Source organism: Exserohilum turcica (genome assembly GCF_000359705.1).
Source record: "Exserohilum turcica Et28A unplaced genomic scaffold SETTUscaffold_2, whole genome shotgun sequence".
NCBI lineage: Eukaryota > Fungi > Ascomycota > Dothideomycetes > Pleosporales > Pleosporaceae > Exserohilum > Exserohilum turcicum.
The window spans coordinates 890457-905171 of NW_007360025.1; the positions used below are offsets into that span (position 1 = coordinate 890457).

Sequence of the window (14715 nt, forward strand, 5' to 3'; positions counted from 1 at the left end):
CTCCAAAAAAATTTCTGAATAAGCCAAAACTTTCGTAGGCCTGTATATAGTATAATCCTAGCTTTGCGCAATTTTATTACGATTTGTGGTGGCTCTGCAGCCTCATCTTGTTGACTATATTGAGTTGTTGGGGGTGCTCAACTGGCGATGGTGCTCATCTGGTGCACGGGCACTGTAGCTTATCTAGACGCTTCGATTTCGGCTCGCAGTCGCGTCGAGGGCGCTTTCTAGCGCGTTGATCAGATAGAGTTCTTTGTGGGACGTTGTAGATAGTAGCAGCACAGTTTACACTCTAAACACGTTGCAACTAGACGTTAAAAAGAGCAAGTTAAAGATTAGATTTAGAATATATTAATAGACGGTTGCGTTGTTAAGACATCACGCGTTATAGTGATGAAGTTGATGGGCTGGTGGGGCGTTAGCGACTCGCTTGGGTTAGCGACTCACTTGTGAACCACGTTATATAATGTTCTACTGTAAGCTAATTTAATCAAGAAAGGTGCTTGCGCACTACGTAGCGACTTCGTTATTTATAGGAACCGTTCTTTCCCACAGGGGAGCTGTCGCAACACATAAGTATCCAGCGGCTATCTCTCAGCCTCAGAGTGGCTCTTTTTCCCAAGGTGAAACAAGTGGGAGCTGATGAAGCGAAACCATAGGCGACCGGAATGTGAGGTGTCTATTGATGCAGGTGATTGCATCCTACCTAAGCGCTGACAAGTCGTGGAGACGGGGCGGATAAGAACATTGATTGGGTAGCCTCGCCAGCATGCAGCTCCTTCAAAATTGACCGGTTTTTCCATGCATTTATCCGCGCAATCGTGGTGGCATTGTCAGTTTCTGCAAACATTACCGCAATAAATTGGCATCCTGTCTCTGTGTCGTGTTTGAGCACGAAACACGCCTGGGGACCTCAAATGGATTTCATTCATTCACTAAGACTATGTAAGAATGCTTGTAGAGTTGCTTGGACAGCAAGGTAATTGTTGAGTAGCTTCAGGACGCTGGAGCCCCTGTACTGTACGGCTAGATAACTATCTCAGCGTATGATTCCTTTCCTGCGCCATTGCAACCATGGCTAATTACTAAAATAGGATCAAAGTCATGCAGGAACGGAATACCTGTACTTTCTCACCATCCAGATCATTTACTATGGGCATTTACGAGATATTAGGTTGATGCAGGAAGATCCCTTCTCCAGCAATGCAGGCGAACCATTGTCACCAGAGATCATTCAATATTTTCAGATTCCGCGATACCTTCTTGCGGACGTATATAGGCGCTCAAACGGGTTCTTTGCTTTCAAAGAATTGCCAAGTGCAGATGGCCGCCCAGCATCTTTTTGTGAGAGCACGTACAGTCTAGGCACCATCACAACTGACTTCTCCCAGACATGTGGTTTCGCTTGCTGGCCAAAGTGGCCTATGTTAATGATGGGATGCATTACAAGTGGCACGAGATGACATTTTGCTATCGATGGGATTACAAAAGCATCGTTGTGCTATGCATAGGAGTAGACGCTTCATTCCAAAACCATCTCTATCAGAACCTGGGTCACATGTGGTCTGAGATACAAGGATCTCAGCCCGGATCCTTACTGGTACCCCTGATAGAAGTCCTCGTCATGATATATGATCAATCAGTATGGTCTATTCGCGACGTCATACGCCACGCCGAAATGGTATGCGATATCTGTATTACAGGGCGCGCTTATGAGACTAACACGTGCTGTAGGATCGTACGCGTTCGACACGTGATGCAACTCATTTCACATTGCTTCATGAGGCAGCAAGACATGCCAGCCATTCCTCGGAGACTCTTAGCGTAGCGATAGAGACATTGGGTAGCATCCAGCAGCAAACTACCAACGAGACGAAGAGGGCATCTGCAAAGCTAAGGGGTGTGCAAGAATCATTTGAATCGGTCAATAGGCAGCTTGATTTGCAATTGCGCATGCTCCAGAATCTTAGCTTACGAGCCCAGTCGAACAAGGAGCGATTGCAAAGCGAGATTGCACTTGTAAGGCATATGCATTTTTCTCGGCAAAATTTAATACTTACGAGCTTAAGGCATACAATATGATTGCACAGCGCGATAGCCAGATCATGACGGGATTGGGTGAAGCTGCAAGATACGACAGTCAAATCATGAAGCAGCTTGGAGCGGCAGCAAGGGAAGACAGCGGTGCGATGAGAACAATCGCTGTGGTGACCATGTTTTTCCTGCCGCCGACGTTTCTCTCTGTAAGGCTTGCGAAATAACCGTGGGCCTTTGCTGATTGGTTTGCAGGCCATATTCAGCATGAGCTTCTTCAACTACACACCGCCTGAAGACGGGCGGGCGGGTCGTTGGTCGATATCCGAGAAGTTCTGGATCTATTGGGCGATTGCAATACCCCTGACAGCGCTAACTCTTGGTATTTGGGTCTTGAGACAAAGATGGCTGTGTCGACGCTAGCCTCCCATGTGGTGAGTCGGAAAAGTCGGAAATTTTGGGTGCCGCTTCCGCATGTCAGACGGCACGGATGGCGTGGAAACACTCCAATGGTCTGAAAGCCACCAGGCTTTTGGAAGCTTTGTATACAATAGTGAGGTCATTTATGCAATTAAGATATGTGTATTCTATAGACGTGCTAGGATAGGAAATGGCTCCATGAATTCCGTCAAGATCCGTACACGTTTGAATATACAGGGGATTTTTTTTGTTTCGTATTACTGGTTCGGTGACCTTCCTGGTTCCACCTATTTTGCAAACTATATGGGTGATGCGTTAACTTGACTGGGAGGCATGCAGTGTCACCAAGCTAAAAAAAAAAAAAAAAGGGAAGTCATCCGATTGATGCGGCAAAGGCGTTTCCTTCGTGATTGACACCGACAGGCTCTGCTCCGCAACGGTTGACCAACGCATGCGTTTCCTACTGCTTCGAATCAAGTTTTTTTGGTTACTACTTTCTCTTTGAGAATAAAGTATTACGGCGGTGAATCGTACGTGTCATTATGCAGCTTAAATTGAAAAAATTCATAAGATTTTAGGGGTTAACTCAGGGTTGCTACCGCAAATGACGCCGAGATACGAATAATAGCCGGGGTCTGTAATCAGCATGTAGTAGAACTCGGCGATTGGATTTTTCCATAGCTATATGTTCATGTAATATATAATATGTCATTGTAAGCTACAAATACTACTACTATCGCCACCTCTGTCCTTGCAGCACGCAAGCAGCTGCCTTGGGTCTGTGAGACTTGACATCTACTCTCCAGCAATTTCGCTGGTTGTTTCTTTTGCTTCATTTTCCTACCCAGTTCTACCTTCACCATGCGGAGTTTAGCTTCGGCAGCGGTGCTCGTGCTCGCGCTCCTTCAAGGCACCAATGCCCTCCTTCCGCATCGCAAATCTTCCAGGGCGGCACAAAACGATGATCAACTGAAAACGGAGTGGATACAAATGCCTCTCGATCACTTCGGTTCGTCAAAGGGACAGAAGCATTTTCGCAACCGGTACTGGGTCAACAAGAGTGCATATAAACCCGGTGGTCCCGTGTTCATCTACGATACGGGTCAACAAGATGCATCGGGTGTTGCTCCGGATATGCTGTCGAACGACCAAAGCGTTTTCAAGCAACTCTACAGACAGTACAACGGCATTGGCGTCATATTGGAGCACCGATACTACGGCGCATCGACACCTATGCCCATCAACTCAAGCACACCAATAGAGGACTTCCAATTCTTAACGATAGCGCAATCACTATGAGATATTGATTATTTTGCGAAGCGGTTCAAAGTCTCAGGCATCAAGGAGACACTCACTCCTAACAAGACACCATGGATTTATGTCGGTCCCTCGTATGCAGGATTTAGGGCTGCACAGATGCGCAGATTGTACCCTGATACCATATACGCGTCGTGGGTTTCATCAGCTCCCGTCGAATTCAGAATCGACGCGAGCGCCTGGTATGATCCAATTTGGAAAGGCTTGAACTCCCTGGGATATGGAAATTGCACTGCGGATATACAGGCTGCGGTCCGACACATTGACGGAGTACTTGATCAGGGCAAACCGGAGCAAACGCAAAAATTGAAAGAGAAATTCCTGGGTTTAGGAGTCAACGGCTCAGATAGTGGATTTGCCACCGCTCTTTCTATCGTAACCTGGCAGTGACAGGGCTGGGGCATAGACGTTACTTCCACTTGGGGATTCCGGAGATTCTGTAGCTGGATGGAGATTGAGCCTGAAACAAACAAAACGGCACCAGCGGGTGGTTGGGCTTCGGTAAAAGGCGCCGAATGGGTGGTAGACAGATGGGCTGCATACCCATGGTTTGTGGACATGGTCAACGGACAGTTGCCGCTCAACTGTTCAGGCTCTTTGACCACAAGATCAGACGAGTGCCAGCTAGACGGCTTCGCTACCGACCCCACCTCAATCGCCTCCAACTGGCAAACTTGTTTAGAAACAGGTATGTTCCAAGTCATTCGCTAGAACCTACGAGGCAATACTAACGAGCACAGGATTGTACTTAGGCGCCAACCTAGGCCCCCACCAACTTGTCTCCAAGTATCTTACGTTGGAATACTCGATGTCGGCATGCCCATCGTATTTCCCTAATGCGCCCGCTGATCTTCTTCCAACGACGACCAATGTCGACAAAACTAATGCTGCCTATGGTGGATGGTCTATTCGCCCTTCAAACACTTTCTTTGCGGTTGGTGAACTCGATCCTTGGAGGATAGTTTCCATCGCATCTGAAGAATCCTATGCGCCCAAGGGCGTTAAAATAACACGAAAGATTCCAAAGTGCGGAGAGAGCACTGGCCCGAACAAGGTGTTTGGTATAGTGCTGAAAGATGGAGTACAGGTCACCGACCTCAGAGATGACATTTATGATGTTCCTGATTCAGCTGTGGCCCAAGAGCTTTTCAAGAGCGCTTTGACAGAGTGGCTGGAATGCTTCAAACCCAAGCCATGAGCCGCAAAGAGATGGGATGCTGAGGCTTGAGCCATGAAGGAAGCAGCTGTATTATTCGAACCATAGAGCCTTCAAATGACACGTCTCAATACTTAAAGCTTGGAAGCTCGCATACTCTTTGCTTCCTCTGCTTCCTGTTCTTTGACCCGAGTCTCCCAGTCCCACACTTCGCCGGTAAACCTTTCTTGTTCCCAATTCTCGTATATTTTTTTCTTCTCTTCCTTGGTTTTAGCGCAGCACATGTCGCTCCAAACTCGTAGTTGCTCATTGAAGCCTGGATTCGGATCGCAAATTGGTCTTCCCTCGCAAAGCTGCTCCAACGCCGCTGCAGGAGAAGCATGATATTTCCAGATCAGATACGCACAAACCAGGGTCGCAGATCGCGACTTGCCCATGGCGCAGTGGATAAACACACCGCCTCGGGTCCCTGAGTCTTGATTTTGGGATGGAGGATGAGGTGAGACTTTAGCGTCTGACGCTGAGCCATTGTTGGTGATTCGTGACGAAGATGACGACGAAGCTAGAGCTTCATCAATATATTGCACGCCTGATTCGAAGTATTGCAGAAGGTTTGTGTTGGGGTGATCTTCGGCCCTGATATGAAAACGTTTTAAATGCCTGAAATGATCGGGCAGCAAGGTTTCGTAGTCAATTACAGATAGCACATGCGTGATACCAGCAGCTTCGATGAGATCCGTGTGATACAAGGCGTATAGGCCGCCAATGTAAAGGCGTCCACAGCGGGGTACAAGGTCGACCCAGCCCATGCCTGTGTGAGAGGTGCTGCCGTGGAGGAGGTATGACATGCAGGAAACGGATGTTGAGATCGGTATGATAAAACTGGGACTCGGAGGTTGATAGGGTGTTGCAATAGGGTTCAGAAATAGAGCTGGGATGGCAGGGGTTTTTTTGCATAAAATTTGTATAGTACCGCGGCTTACTGCTTGATTACGGGTATTTCGTCCGCGCGTTTCCGAGAGGCCAAGCAGTCGTCACTCACAACGCGTCATACAGCTGTCGTCGGTCTTTTTGAAAACCCGCCTGTACCGGGAACAGGGCAAGACATGCATGGAAACTTGCAGTGGTGCGTAGAAAAGAACTGCAGTTGTGAATGACGGTCACGTGCGTCAGGTGTTACTTAGCGCGACCACGAATTATTGCGACCGAACGGCCATGATATTCCATCCTCATATTCATGGGAACGTCGCAATTTCCACCATTGTGACTAGGCGCAATTGAATTTATGTTGTCGCGCGGAATCGCGGGGCGTTTTTGCTGTTGATTGTAGCAAGAGAAAGATTGTTGTGGGCAAAATTGACGAAACCAACGCAAGATAGTCAATAAAGCAAAAGTATCAGACGCTGATAAGCACTTATACTATTTAGAATGTTTTCCCCGGCCATCCAAAAGGAGTCTTGGGTAATTTAAATAAGAATGCCGGGGTGAAAGACGGACGGGGGGCGAAGAGTAAGCCTATGTTCTAGTGACGTGATTGGTTCCTTCGCACAGTATAGCAGCAAGACTACCTCGATTCTGAAAGGTACATCGCGTAGCAGCTGCAGATATGATAACAAGAATAGTTCGCTCAACGAAGAATATACACATGTTCGAAAGTCACAGATAGAGAAGCGACATCTCAGTAAACGTAAGCTATGAGCAGGTAAGCCTAGCACTCGATGTATGTAAACTATCAGAGGCCAACACAAATCCCCGTCCTGTATAAGGGTCGTCCCGTTCCGTAGATGTCGCATCTCGGTCTTGCTCACAACGTACTGATAAAGTTTGTGATGATTATTAACTGCAAAGCGGCTAGGGTAAGGTCTGCATGGATCCTACAGTGGTAGTCACGGTATTTGTGGCTTTCGTACCACTCACCGTGTACTAATTTTACACTAAAGTTTGTCAAGTAAGCACTACTTTTACCCAGATAGCTCTACACAGGTCAAGGATACCTAGATTACGTAGGCGTTATCTATACAACCTAGCACTGATCTAAGTCAGTGTTCTCAGATTATTCGGCCCAATCATAACTTAATACTGCGAATGCTCTACAGATCCTTTTTTGCCAATGAACATGTAAAGGATATGCTGAGATGGATACGTGTGTCAGAAACATTAGGTTTAGAAATTCGCCCGTGGGTCTCTAGCCTCGAAACTCTTACACTTCATACTTCAACATCCTGTCCCTACCCTCTCCTTTTATGAGATGGCAAACTACTAATCAGTCATATGAATTTACTTTATTACACGTCGATTTCAACTTAATGTGTGTATCATTCTCCTGAATAATGGTTTTCTCGAGTAATGTGGCTTGTTATTGTCAGGTTTTATGCAATGGTTCGAGGTGACCTAGCAACTGGCTATTAACATAGTTTCTTTGTTAATACGTTAAGCGTCGGTGCGCAAACTACACAGAATCGTGGGTCACTCGCCACTCTTCAGCTTGCGAGTGTTTCGAGGAGCAAGGTTGAGATGACATAGGGTATAGCCCTATTCCTTTGTTTCTGGTTTCCAGTTTATCTTCAGTAATTAGTTTGTGTTAAACTAGTTTCCAAAAATGTTATTGCAGGTTAGCGCAATGTATTGAAATAACATCTAGAAAAAACCATGTGCGAGGCTGACTCGGCGAAGTGGGCCAGACCGTGGACCCTGGGTGGTAGAGAGTGGATACAGTGTTTTGGTAACAATGTCACAGACGGCAATATCCACTATCGATCCAAGATGCTCTTCGTCCAATAGTATATCATGCATGGTATGTAAGATACAGTCATGTTGGAGAATTGGTGAATGCGAGGGATGCGGATGATGGCTTGATGAAGTCGCATACTCGGATTTTGTTCTGGCTTCGTCTTGAGTTGTAGTCGTGCAAAGCGGCGTAAGCCAAAGATGCTTGATTGGAATTCATCGAGTCTGCAGTCTGACTTGGTCTTACTTGATGAGAGGATATTGAAAAAAGTTTAGCGTGTAGTTGCGGCATTTGTTCTTAATGTTTGCGTAGGGCTGGAACGGAAAAGTGCAATATCGAAATGGTGTTTCATCTACGCTTAGGGTATTGATTGAAGCGGTGGCATCTAGACATATTCCGAGTCAGATGATGTCGTTGTAACGCAGGCCTGTTCTCAGGTATTGGCTACTCTTCGCTATCTGGGCGATAGCCTTTGTATTCAATGAGCAGGACGGTGGCCATGGTACTCTTTTGTACCCATTCCTGCTTGATTCTCTCACAGTGACGAAAAGTTGTCAAGTTGGATGCCAGCACGTGGACTCTGTTTCTATTGAAGGAGAGAATCCGTATGGCGTATTTGCTGGTGACTTGCAGCTAGCATTGAAACGATGGAACAAAGAGCAGAAACCACCGCTCGCTGTACTCCCCGTAGCTTGTAAGATGACGCGAGATGTCGAGATTTCAAGACTGCTGGTCACTTTGAGGCCTTTTGTGCGCGCCGCAATCCCTGCCATGTTCGTTTGCGTGGTTTATCGATGCAGATAGATGGAAACGTGTTTGGACTTGGACCAGGACTTTAGGCGTACCACAGGGAGCCGAGGGGAACGATTGCACTCCAATGGACCGGTGACTGGAAACGGTGGATGCGGAGAAGGGGCCGTGCATCTTCTGTGGCGCTGGCAGCTGCAAGGATGGCTGGGCTATATTAAAGCCGTCGAGGTGTAAAATGGCTCAGAGACTTGTTGGGCCGAAAAGAAGAGAGACAGCCAGGAAAAGCGCTGCGGGTACGATGGCCGAGCCGTTGGACCAAGACGACGACACAGCCTCTGATGCGACATTGGTGGAGTAGGCGCCCAGGCAAAAGCATAGCCCGCGTGAGAGGCGCGGGTCCATGTCTCATACGAGGGCGTTTTGATCATGTGCACCCGGCGGTTTGTCTGTTTCCAAGCGGGAATAGAGGGACTGGAAAGTACCGGCCATGTTCAGCTGGGACGAGGGGGCGATGCAAGGCGCACGTGCTCGGCTGTTGTGGATTCCAGGGATGTGCAGAGACACAATCCCCGCAAAAAAAAGCAGGGCCGTTGCACGATGCAGCTAACAGCCTGTCGCACAGGGATGGCGACGTCATGGGACGGCGAGGCTGTCCAAACGTGAGGGGAACAGCAATGTCGAGGTGGCCGCGGGTGCAAGTGGAGGTGGAGGTGGAGGTGCAAGTGGAAGTGGAAGTGTGGGCGTCGCAGTGAGGGCGGCAAAAAGAGAGCAAAACGGGTGTGCAGCGTGTTCCAGAATTATTAGCGCGTGGATGGATTGGGAAGGCGCGAAGGAGCTGAGCAGAAGATTGCAGCAGGAGCGGCAGCGGAGTGGCAAATGGCAAATGGCACATGGCAAATGGCAGCGTAGCACAACACCACGACGGCACGACGACACGACGGCAAAAAGACACTGCTGGCACTGGCACATGGCGCGCCGTCGACGACACACGCCGGCTGCAGCGGCAGTCTCGATGGCCTCGACGGCCTGCTGGCATGGTGTAGCCAGCTGCTTCTTCGATAGTACGAGATGCACCAGCCCATGGAACCGGCCTGATGCAGCTAGCCCGCCCTCGCATGTGGCATGGCGCAATCCCCGATGGATGCGCCACATTTGGTACCCCAGATGCCCCTTCTTCAAGAGCAGCTGGCCGCCCGTGGATGCCTGGCTTCTTCTCTCCTCTCTTCCTGGCGCCTCTCTCGCTTTGCCAACCCGCCCGCCTGCCTGTTTTTTCTTTTCTTCACCCACGCTCGCTACCCGAAACCGGCCCATTGCATAGTCGGCGCATCATACCGCCACCCTCTTGCTTTGCGACGACTCCTCGCTGCCGCTGTCCTTCACCCCGGCGCAACCCTTACGCCGATCACCATCGTGCTTACCATCTGTCGTCATAAAACCACAGGAACGAGTGCCTACCGACGAATGCGATAGCCATCTTACTGCGGTCCGACTCGCCTATCGCACATCAGCTTACACGACACGACATTGCGCACTGCCAAAACGGCCCGAGCCATGGTCCGACGCGTCCTCTCCACTGCCATTGCTGCCGCCGCTTTTGCAGGCGTCGCATATGCAGACGGTGCCAAATGCACAAAGGATAGCCATTGCCCCAAAGAGACGCCATGCTGCTCGCGTGCGTATTGCGCCATCTGGGAGAGCCGGTCCATCATGCTAACACTTGTGCAGTATACGGCGACTGCGGTGTCGGCGCTTTCTGCCTTGGCGGATGCGATCCTCTAATGTCCAATTCCTTTGACTCGTGCGTCCCCGGCCCCGTGTGCCAATCCGGCACATACACGCTCGATAGCCTCGACGATGTCCAGTCGATTGACAAGTACCTCGGCGATGCCTCCAAAATCAACTGGCAGTCGCAGGGCGACCCCACCATATACACAGATCCCAAGACGGGCAAGAAGTCAACACTCTTGACCATGGCCCAAGGAACAGTGGGAACGCTGTTGGCATCGACACACTACGTTTGGTACGGCAAAATTTGCTCCAAGCTTAGCACCGCCCAGGGCAAGGGTGTCGTCACTGCCTTTATTCTTATGTCAGATGTCAAGGACGAGATTGATTTTGAGTGGGTTGGTGTGGACACTGGACACGTCCAGTCAAATTATTACTCCCAGGGCGTGACTGTTTGTAAGTCGGCTTTGCGCAATTTTAATTTTTTTGCTTTCGCATGGATACTGACTATCAAATCAGACACAAATGGCAAGAATCTCACGGTAGCTGGTGGCGACACTGTCTCGACAGAGCACGAATACTGCATTGACTGGACAGAGGACACACTTACGTGGTCCATCGACGGCAACGACCTGCGCACCCTCAAGCGCACTGATACCTGGAACGCAACCGCGAACCGCTTCGACTTCCCGCAAACTCCCGCGCGCGTCATGCTTTCACTCTGGCCCGCAGGTCTCCCTAGCAACGCAAAAGGCACTATCGAATGGGCTGGCGGTGAAATCGATTGGAACAGTCCTTACATGACCAACGGCTACTATGCTGCCCGCTTCTCTGAAGTCTCCATTGAATGCTACGATCCACCACCAGCTGCGCAGATCAAGGGAAAAAAGACTTACAAGTACACCGACGAAGCAGGCACTAACAATACCGTTGCCATCACCGACGATGTAGTCGTTCTCGGCTCGCTCATGGGTACAGGAACGGACCCCGGTGAGGAACAAAAGGGCACTCAAACATCGGCTGTGGCCATGGTGCCAGGTGGAAACCCTGGCGGTGGTAGCGCACATGATGCCGGTGACGCTCCCGCTGCTTCTGCCTCCAATGCACCGGGCTTTGCACAACAAGCAACGAGTGTGGCTGGCAGCAATGGCGGCAGTGGCAGCAGCCAGGGAGGAGGTGACTTTGTCCAGGGTGGCAGCAGCACTGGACATTCGGGCGCTGCAACAACTGTCCAGCCCGGCCTTTCCTGTATGGGTGGCTCCGTCTGCGCCATTGTCGTTGCTGTTTTGGGATTAGTTGTTTTGTAATCCCCTCAAGTTCCTTTTCTTTCTTTCTTTTTGCCCATGTCCTCCCATATCGGCAATTCATGACCGTTTCTCTGGTGCTTTTGTTTCCAACCATTGTTTTTTTGGTAGACTGAGGAGTTTGAGCTTGATACCTACTGTTTTAATTTCCTCTTTTCTTTGCCACTCCTTATTATCCACGTTCATATTTCAGTACGCACTCTCCTATCCCTTGCATGAACAAAGGGTCATGGCGAGACAGGCGGTCAGTAGCAACAGGAAACACCAACGGACAGAGACGCAGGATGAAGAAGAAGAAGTAAACTAATGGTACCCCTTTGTGTAATGCCATAGTCGTAATTACTCAGCCATAGCCCACCATAGTAATTTGTAATCTTCCGTCTTGACCACCTCCCTCTTGCCCTTCTCTCTTTCCTGATTTCTGTTGCCATGATCCTTGTCTTGGGCGGAGAAGGAAAAGCAAGTATGCTATGATGTTGCTATAGCTTGTTTTGCCATGCAAGAGTTATGGGGCTGTCGGGGTGATGGAAAAAAGCAGATGAGAAGAAGCAGAAGAAGGAGAAGGAGAAGGAGAAACACAGACACAAAGTTAAATTTGCATATCAACACCCTCAATCTACCGATCAGGCTGTCGATCAATCCAAGCCGTATTCCCAAACTCACCCGAAAACGGATACTGAAACACCTTCTCTATCCTGGAATAGTTCTTGTATTGGTCCCAGCCCATGACGATAGTCACGTTACTCTCCCGCCTTGCCGTCTCGTTCCATCCCGGCCCGTAGTCGTTGTACTCGGCCATGGTGGTGTTGACACCAACCCTTGGATCACTCTTGCCCCACTTGATGTATCCATTCGGCTGGATGGAATCATCGAGATTGCAGTTGGCAAAGATGGAGCGATGCAGCGCGTTCCACGGCCTTCCAAGCGCGCATTGGCCCTGGATAGAAAGCGAGGCGTTTGCCTTCCTAACGTCCGAGTCATGGATGTACACGCCGTACTTGTTTTCAAACGTCGTGTTTGTGCCCTTCCATGCGGTGATGCCGCCGCTGCAGCTGCGCAGCGTGACGAGGCTGGACTGAATCCAGGCGGTGCCGAAGCCGTAGAAGAAGTCGGTTTCGCCAGCAATCTCGTTCTTGTAGAAGTAGGCGTTGCCCAGCTTGCCAATGTACACCGTGTCCTGGTACGAGTAGAAACCGCAGTAGTAGAAACCCGCGTTGGCGTAGCTGACGGATACCGCGAGCGATGGCCCAGCCGAGTACGGCTTGTAGTCGTTGATGAAGTTGAGGTTGTACGCCCGGAAGTCGTTGTTGCCAAAGGGCGTGTCGGCGGGGACGGGGAAGCCAGTCGGGCCTGAACCTGTCAGACTGGCGTTGAAGGTTGGCGCAACCGTGAGGACGGATGTGTAGGCGTTGTCCAGTTTGGATAAACCAGCTCCAGTGGCGTTTCTCCAGATGACATTGACAGCATTCTTGGACTGGTCAGCCGGAAATGCGGTTTGACCAAAGAGGTAGACTGGCCCAGGGCGTGTAACGTTGACCTGCTCCGTGTAGTTGCCGGGAAGGACAAGGATATGGTAAGGCGTCGTATCGTTTGGCAGACTCAGTACCGCAGACTGGATGGTAGAAAAGTCACCTCCCCGTCCAACGAGGAGCGTGTTCGGTGGACATCCATCCAGGGGCTTGGGAGTAGGGTGCTGGCATGCTCTTCGGCCCACCGTGGATAACGCCGCACATGCCTGAAGCAGGCTGGCGCACACAATCGCTAAACGCATGTTACAAAGCCGAGGAGGTACAAGATTGACTTTGCTTGGGCAAGCTTTGAAGCTTGGCTACCAGCTCCTATTTATGAACACATATCTCCTGGCACACTTGGACCCTTTTGGGCTTATGTCTGCAATTCCGGAGATTCGGTGTCGTCTTAACCATAACGGCATTTACTAGTGGTTTGTTTTGCAATGCCTCCAATCACGGTTGTCGAGAGTTCCGCCGAACGCTAGGATGACCCGCATGGGGACACGGGGAGAACGCGGGGATCATGGACAAAGAATAATCCACCAATTAGCCAGAGCATTGGGGTCAAGGACCGTGTCTATCGCCCCATCCAAATCTGACAACCCACTGTATCCAAAAGTATAAAGGGGCTCTAGTTGCCGTCGAAAAAGGTTTTGGATACCCCGGACAATAGCACTTCTGTCATACTCTTTAAGACGTCTGAACAAAGCCTATGGCGATTCGTGGGCCATGGCGCTAGGAGGCCTTTGCATCAAGCGTGCCCAGCGCGCAGACTTCTTCTGCAGGCTAGTGGTAATACTTATTACGTAGATGAGGACTGGATGACAATGCACACATATAGTGACATCTTCTGTCCAACATAAGCACTTGTTGCTCTGACCTTCCTGAAAACTCAAGTAATAGTAATACTCCGAAGGAATCACTTCGGCAGTCGGCGGTTCGGGAATTTGTTGTCGCCGTGCCAAAAAGGACACGAGATGTATTTCGTACGCAGTCATATTTTTATGCTGCTACGTTCCGATACGATAGCAACAAAGTGGGCCATGAGGATGCGAGTGCGCGGTGTCCAGATGGGGAGGGGAGGGGAGAGGGTATCGCAAGGCCTGTGTGGGGCTACATGCTGGTCACGTGACCAAGAGGGCGCGTTGAATCGGTCTTCGCCATGAACACCATGCTTTCATTCCTACAATCCCATCGCAGATTGGCATGTAAGCACCAAACCTTCTCAAAAAGCATGCCTTATCTACTCACGCGTCTACCCAAGCGCCTACCAAAAAGCAGTTGATTTGCATGCCTCATACCGTTAACGCGACTGCAATAGCTAACCGCAATCAAGCTAATGACCATCTGACAACCATAAGCACCTGTCGAATATAGCCCTCCAGTGTAACCTCTACCGCCAGGATGCTTGGTTTTAACGTAGGCCATGGACGCCAAGAATGTGCGCCACAAGCTAATGGCGCCGAGCAATCACGACATCACCCTGGCAGATGATGCACGTCGCCAACAGGTAATACCAAGAACCTTGAACCAACAGACTTGCTTCGCCTTCCTATTGTAGTGTCTTGGTATAAGCCAGCCTCTGGCACTGCGAGTAACTCAAGCCTAATAGTCTTACAAAATTGTCGATCGCGACATACAAAAGAAAAATTGCAATTTATCCCCCGTGGCACGCCCGACCGGCTTTATCGCGCCATGGCATGCTGCCATGGGACTTTATATTCTTCCTGCAGTCTGCTGCTTAACACACGCAAACCTTGCTCCTGGCCC

At 49.8% G+C, this 14715-nt stretch overlaps 6 protein-coding genes across 6 annotated transcripts; 3 read left to right on the forward strand and 3 right to left on the reverse strand.

Annotated features, from left to right (window-relative positions):
- Nucleotides 1-833: 833 nt before the first annotated feature.
- Nucleotides 834-2457, forward strand: SETTUDRAFT_178730 (uncharacterized protein; the record flags this gene model as incomplete). Its single annotated transcript, XM_008027152.1, has 8 exons — nt 834-945; nt 995-1044; nt 1095-1123; nt 1175-1344; nt 1392-1681; nt 1735-2019; nt 2070-2243; nt 2290-2457. Exons 1-8 carry the CDS (start codon nt 918-920, stop codon nt 2455-2457), a joined length of 1194 nt encoding a protein of 397 aa, XP_008025343.1. The 5' UTR covers nt 834-917.
- Nucleotides 2458-3444: 987 nt separating this feature from the next.
- SETTUDRAFT_153523 (uncharacterized protein) lies at nt 3445-4969 on the forward strand (the record flags this gene model as incomplete). The annotated part of the gene is made up of 4 exons (XM_008027153.1): nt 3445-3648; nt 3775-4157; nt 4206-4459; nt 4512-4969. The coding sequence occupies 4 exons, from the start codon at nt 3445-3447 to the stop codon at nt 4967-4969; spliced, it is 1299 nt and encodes a 432-aa protein (XP_008025344.1).
- A 92-nt stretch (nt 4970-5061) lies between these two features.
- SETTUDRAFT_153524 (uncharacterized protein) lies at nt 5062-5775 on the reverse strand (the record flags this gene model as incomplete). The annotated part of the gene is made up of 1 exon (XM_008027154.1): nt 5062-5775. The coding sequence occupies one exon, from the start codon at nt 5773-5775 to the stop codon at nt 5062-5064; it is 714 nt and encodes a 237-aa protein (XP_008025345.1).
- Nucleotides 5776-7925: 2150 nt separating this feature from the next.
- Nucleotides 7926-8621, reverse strand: SETTUDRAFT_162919 (uncharacterized protein). The gene has a single exon (XM_008027155.1). The coding sequence runs from the start codon at nt 8426-8428 to the stop codon at nt 8210-8212; it is 219 nt and encodes a 72-aa protein (XP_008025346.1). The 5' UTR covers nt 8429-8621; the 3' UTR covers nt 7926-8209.
- A 1025-nt stretch (nt 8622-9646) lies between these two features.
- On the forward strand, nt 9647-11810 carry SETTUDRAFT_162920 (glycoside hydrolase family 16 protein). The gene is made up of 3 exons (XM_008027156.1): nt 9647-10077; nt 10131-10586; nt 10650-11810. The coding sequence occupies exons 1-3, from the start codon at nt 9957-9959 to the stop codon at nt 11435-11437; spliced, it is 1365 nt and encodes a 454-aa protein (XP_008025347.1). The 5' UTR covers nt 9647-9956; the 3' UTR covers nt 11438-11810.
- A 240-nt stretch (nt 11811-12050) lies between these two features.
- Nucleotides 12051-13205, reverse strand: SETTUDRAFT_31057 (carbohydrate esterase family 8 protein; the record flags this gene model as incomplete). The annotated part of the gene is made up of 1 exon (XM_008026827.1): nt 12051-13205. The coding sequence occupies one exon, from the start codon at nt 13203-13205 to the stop codon at nt 12051-12053; it is 1155 nt and encodes a 384-aa protein (XP_008025018.1).
- Between the last annotated feature and the right edge of the window lie 1510 nt (nt 13206-14715).

Coding starts and splice junctions, on each gene's coding strand:
- SETTUDRAFT_162920 (XM_008027156.1), top strand. CDS start 9,957: ATGGTCCGACGCGTCCTCTCCACTGCCATTGCTGCCGCCGCTTTTGCA. Junction 10,078..10,130: donor AGAGACGCCATGCTGCTCGC/GTGCGTATTGCG, acceptor ACACTTGTGCAG/TATACGGCGACTGCGGTGTC. Junction 10,587..10,649: donor CTCCCAGGGCGTGACTGTTT/GTAAGTCGGCTT, acceptor CTATCAAATCAG/ACACAAATGGCAAGAATCTC.
- SETTUDRAFT_162919 (XM_008027155.1), bottom strand. CDS start 8,428: ATGGCAGGGATTGCGGCGCGCACAAAAGGCCTCAAAGTGACCAGCAGT.